At 52.5% G+C, this 5,000-nt stretch overlaps 1 protein-coding gene across 1 annotated transcript in view; it reads left to right on the top strand.

Annotated features, from left to right (window-relative positions):
• Positions 1-5,000, top strand: part of LOC130118618 (glutamate receptor ionotropic, NMDA 2D) — a 33,294-nt gene that overhangs the window by 8,753 nt on the left and 19,541 nt on the right. The window contains exons 4-5 of the mRNA XM_056287059.1: positions 911-1,239; positions 3,310-3,424. Of these exons, the coding sequence (XP_056143034.1) occupies positions 911-1,239; positions 3,310-3,424 (444 nt within the window). The remainder of the gene's footprint in view (positions 1-910; positions 1,240-3,309; positions 3,425-5,000) is intronic.

The following is a 5,000-nucleotide window of genomic DNA, read 5'->3' on the forward strand; positions in this document are numbered from 1 at the left end:
CTTCCTTCCTTACCTCAGCAGTCGCAGAATGAAGTTTATCCACTCCCTCTCTCCTCCACCATGTATTCTCTCTCTCCCCCACTTGCATCCCCCCATCTTTCCTCCCCCCCTCCCTCGTTGTCACGACTATCTCTTATCTCTCCAGGCCACGATTCCACCAAAATATGTCAGCCTCCGCTTTTCTTCTCTAAGCCCCCCTCCCTGTCCGATTTCCCAAGTGACTAGTGTTTCTTCCAACTGTGAATGCCCCCTCTCTCGCTCTGTCTCCCCCCCTCCCTCTCCCCCCCAAATGTTTTCAGCTCGGTCCATCTGCTCCTCAAAGTATGCTGCCTTATGTTGGTGTTTAACCTGTTTCTCCAATTTCCCACCAGGCGTCTTTGCTCTTAGGGACTCTTTCTCTCCCTTCCCTTCCCTTGCCTCTCTCTCTCTGTCTCTCCCTCTCTCTCCCTCTCTCTCCCTCTCCCTCTGTCTCTGTCTCTCTCTCTCTCTCTCTCTCTCTCTCTCTCTCTCTCTCTCTCTGTCTCTCTCAGTAGTCCTGTGTCTCTTTGCCACTTTCCTGTTGTCTTCGTTTGCCCTTTCCCTGTGTCACTCTTCTTTCCCATCCTCATTGTTCGTCATTCTATCCTGTTTCATCAGGTTCAACACTCGTTAAGCACCGGCTTACACCTTTCCTCATCTGTACACACACACGCACACGCACACAGACACACTGCACACACACATATTCAGCAGGTACATCTACCCCCTTTCTCCGTCTTCTTCCCCGTGTCCCCTCCATCTTCTCTCTGCTCCCCCATCTACCTCGTCCCCTCCTTATCTCACTAGCGTGTGTGTGTGTGTGTGTGTGTGTGTGTCTTCCCTCCTCGTCCCTCTTACCTTTCTCCCTCCCTCCCTCCTTCATGTCCTCCAGGTGCGTCTCCTGTACTGCTCCCAGGAGGAGGCCGAGTTGGTGTTTCGAGCTGCCTGGTCAGCGGGTCAGGCCGGTGCCTCCCACATGTGGTTTGCGGTCGGGCCGGCTCTCTCGGGCCTGGGCATGGAGGGTCTGCCCCGGGCTCTGTTCGCCGTGCGGCCCCAGGGCTGGAGGGACGAGCCCCGGCGGAGGATCGCCCGTGGTGTGTCTGTGCTGACTCATGGGGCGGTGGCTCTGCGCAAGGACTACGGCGGCACGGGAGGGCCAAATTTTGTCACCAACTGCATGACTGATGCCAATCAGACCCAGAGGCTGCGTGGCAGGATGAGGTGAGGGCAGATGAGGGCAGGGAGAGTTTGCGGGGAGGAGAAAGAGTGGAGGAAAAGGAGGAAGATGGGACTAAGGGGAAATGAGACAAAGAGGGCACTGCACACAGGATGAGATGTTCAAAGTAAAGCGAGCCGGTCCGGAGCCGGAACGAGCTGGAAGGTATGGGGGGAGTCGGTCAGGGAGCAGGCACAATTTGGATTTGGAGCTGGCTATCATTCATGCAAAATAGATGTTGTTGGCACATGTAGTTGTGAGGTGGTGAAATTACTCAAGCATCTGTAGCCAGCAGACCATGTCTCATGTATATTAATGAGCTGGCTTTAACATAATCCACTTGGGCCGTGCACACAGACCGCAGCAGCGCTCTAACAGGTATCCCAAGTGCTACTGGTCATCACCTTAGTGTATTTTATCCGCCATTCATACATTTTGTATGAAACCACACACAAGGTATTTTGCACATGCATTGTATCCAGAAAGGGTCCATCTGAGAATTGTTCTGTGTGAAGAGAATTTACCCCGCCACAGCTCTGATGTTAGTAGATCGAGTACAGCACAAACTGCATGGCAACAAAAAAAAAAATCACACACATTTTACACACTGGCAACGTTTACCCGGACATAAATCTAGCTCCAAGCCTCACCTGTGGTCATGAGCGTTGGGTAGTGACCGAAAGGGTGAGATCACGGACACAAGCGGCTGAAATGAGTTTCCTCCGTAGGGTGTCTGGGCTCAGCCTTAGAGATAGGGTGAGGAGCTCGGCCATCCGGAGGGAGCTCGGAGTAGAGCCGCTGCTCCTTCGCATTGAAAGGGGCCAATTGGGGTGGTTCGAGCATTTGATCGGGACGCCTCCTGGGCGCCTTCCTTTGGAGGTTTTCCAGTTAAGTCCAACTGGGAGGAGACCACGGGGTAGACCCAGAACTCGCTGGAGGGACTACATGTCCAATCTGGTCTGGGAACACCTTGGGATCCCCCAGGAGGAGCTGGAGGACGTTGCTGGGGAGCGGGACATCTGGAGTGCCCTACTTCCCAGATAGCAAAGAATCTTTGGCCCAAATATGGTCCACTTCTGCAGTTACCTTATGGCCCACATTTGGCCTTGAATAACGGCGTTGACTTAGGGTGAGTGTGGCTGCCTCAACTCAGCCACAATTGGGCCTTATTTGGGCCACATCTGGCCCACATAGTATGTGCTGTGTAACCCAAGTCAGGCCCGACTTATGACATTTGGGCCACGTCTGGCCCACACAACAGTTGCCAGTGCTGTAACTGAGCCGTAAGTACCAAAAGTGCCCCAGATTAGGCCCGGATGTGTCTGCTATCTGGGTTAGCTTGCTGCCACTGCAACCCGACCCCGGAGAAGCGGCTGAAGATGAGATGAGATAAATCTGGCTCCAAATAATCATATTTTGCGCCCAGAAAGTCGTTCTGATAAACTCAAAGGTGAAGGTACACAAGCACAAGACAGAAATTCAGAGGGCTAGGAGACCAAACGTTTCAGCCACACACAGCGCTAACCTTTGGCACTGCATGCAGCACGCTTTTAATTGTTGTCCCGGAAGAAAGTGAAAAGCATTTTCTTTAAAAAATTTTGCACACTACCTGCTGAACACCATCTGTAACCGCAAGCCGGCGTTCCATGTGCGTCTTCCTGTCTCGTCAAGCTGGAAATCTATGGGGTTTTGGGTTTTGAAGCCGGCAGGATGACACAAGGAGATGATGAGAAGGCCTGCCCTGTGAGATTATCAGTCAAGCTGTGGAGATAGCAGCCGGTTTGGAGAGCGGCGTTTGTTTGACTTCAAAGATGAGCGCTGACAATTACACGTGTCTGATCATTTGCCTGTAGGTCTGATCTGCAGACATGCCTTGGCTGTCACCAGCCAGCTCTTATGAAGGAGTTTCCGACCGGAAGGCAAGAGCGCAGGCTTTGTGCTGGAGGAAAAGCCAGGCCTAAGCTTTGTTTTTGTTTTTTTTTAATTCACACCCTTCAAAGAACGATTAGATTCATGCATTCACTTTCTCGGCGTCTTCTGTCTTCTTCTTCTCTGACTCCTCTGCATCTCCTCAGGTATTTCAGCAACATCACCCTGGGAGGCCGGGACTACTCCTTCAACAGCGACGGATACCTGGCCAACCCCTTCCTGGATGTCATTTCCTGGACACCCGGACGTGGATGGGAAGATGTAAGGATCTGATATGAAAATAAACATATATGCATATATAGTTTGTAGGCGGCACGGCGGCGCAGGGGTTAGCGCGGTCACCTCACAGCAAAGAGGTCGTGGGTTCGAATCCCGGGGTAGTCTAACCTTGGGGGGCGTCCCGGGTCGTCCTCTGTGGAGTTTGCATGTTCTCCCCGTGTCTGTGTGGGTTTCCTCCGGGGGCTCCGGTTTCCTCCCACTGTCCGAAGACATGTAGGTCAGGTGACTCAAAGACATGTAGGTCAGGTGACTCAAAGACATGTAGGTCAGGTGACTCAAAGACATGTAGGTCAGGTGACTCAAAGACATGTAGGTCAGGTGACTCAAAGACATGGAGGTCAGGTGAATCGGCCGTACTGAATTGTCCCTAGGTGTGTGTGTGTGTGTGTGTGTGTGTGTGTGTGTGTGTGTGTGTGTGTGTGTGTGTGTGTGTGTGTGTGTGTGTGTGTGTGTGTGTGTGTCAGCCCTGTGTGATGGCCTGTTGGCCTGTCCAGGGTGTCTCCCCACCTGCCACCCAATGACTGCTGGGATTGGCTCCAGCATCCCGGCGACCCTGATTGGGATAAGCGGCTTGGATAATGGATGGATGGATATATTTTGTCCACTGGTGTGGTTGGTCTTAATTCAGGCCAGCCTAATTTTCTCATGAGGGCATTAAGTGAGGAAGTGAGTGAGGAAGTGAGTGAGGAAGTCAGTGAGGAAGCGAGTGAGGAAAGTGAGTGGGGGGACGTCAGCTCCTCGATATCCTTTGTGAGGAGCCGCAAGGACAGAGCGGTTGTACGTGAGACGAATCTTTTAAGAGAAACAGTCCCAACATTATCTCTCCGTCTGCACATGTGATGGATGGATAACACTTCGTTAGCAGCGAGGATGCCGAGCAATCTTCTGTGTGTCTCCAAAACACCTCCGGAATTGTGTGGAAAAGTGTGCGTCGGTGACGTCGCTGGCGGAAAATCCATGAATGTGACAAACTATTGCATTATGTAAGAAAATGCAAATGACAACACTGCATATGGCTGCGTAACGCAGCGTTGTTATGTATGTTTTCTTCTACAGTGCAGACTGTGGGCAAACCAGGAAGTAAGTTGTCATATTCACGGGTTGTCCACCAGTGACGCTACCGGCAGGCGGAGTTTCCGCAGCGTTTCAGTGACGCACTAACGGATCAAAGATCACGTTGAAAATCCTGATCGATTCCCCTGGAGCTCAACCGTGTGACTTGATTTGATCAAGACGCGAGATTCTCGGTCCTCCCTCGTAAGACAGAACAGATGACTCACCCAGCGGCGACTCCGCCGGCGTCTGGGACAAGAATGTAGACCTGCGCGGTGAGCACGGACGGGCCGCTCGGGTTCACGCTCACGTAAAGTTCACCGTGGCGATCTTTGCCCGAGGCCTCGGAGGGAGGCTGAGATGTGACCATTTGACCACACGTTCTGCTCTCGGCTGCTGCTGTCTCTTTGCATCGTAGCATTTCCTGGTTGAGGCCGACCGCCACACATTCCCAGACTCACAAAAAATGCACGCGCACACACACACACACACACACACACGTACT

This window comes from Lampris incognitus, chromosome 9, assembly GCF_029633865.1.
Source record: "Lampris incognitus isolate fLamInc1 chromosome 9, fLamInc1.hap2, whole genome shotgun sequence".
NCBI classification, from domain to species: domain Eukaryota; kingdom Metazoa; phylum Chordata; class Actinopteri; order Lampriformes; family Lampridae; genus Lampris; species Lampris incognitus.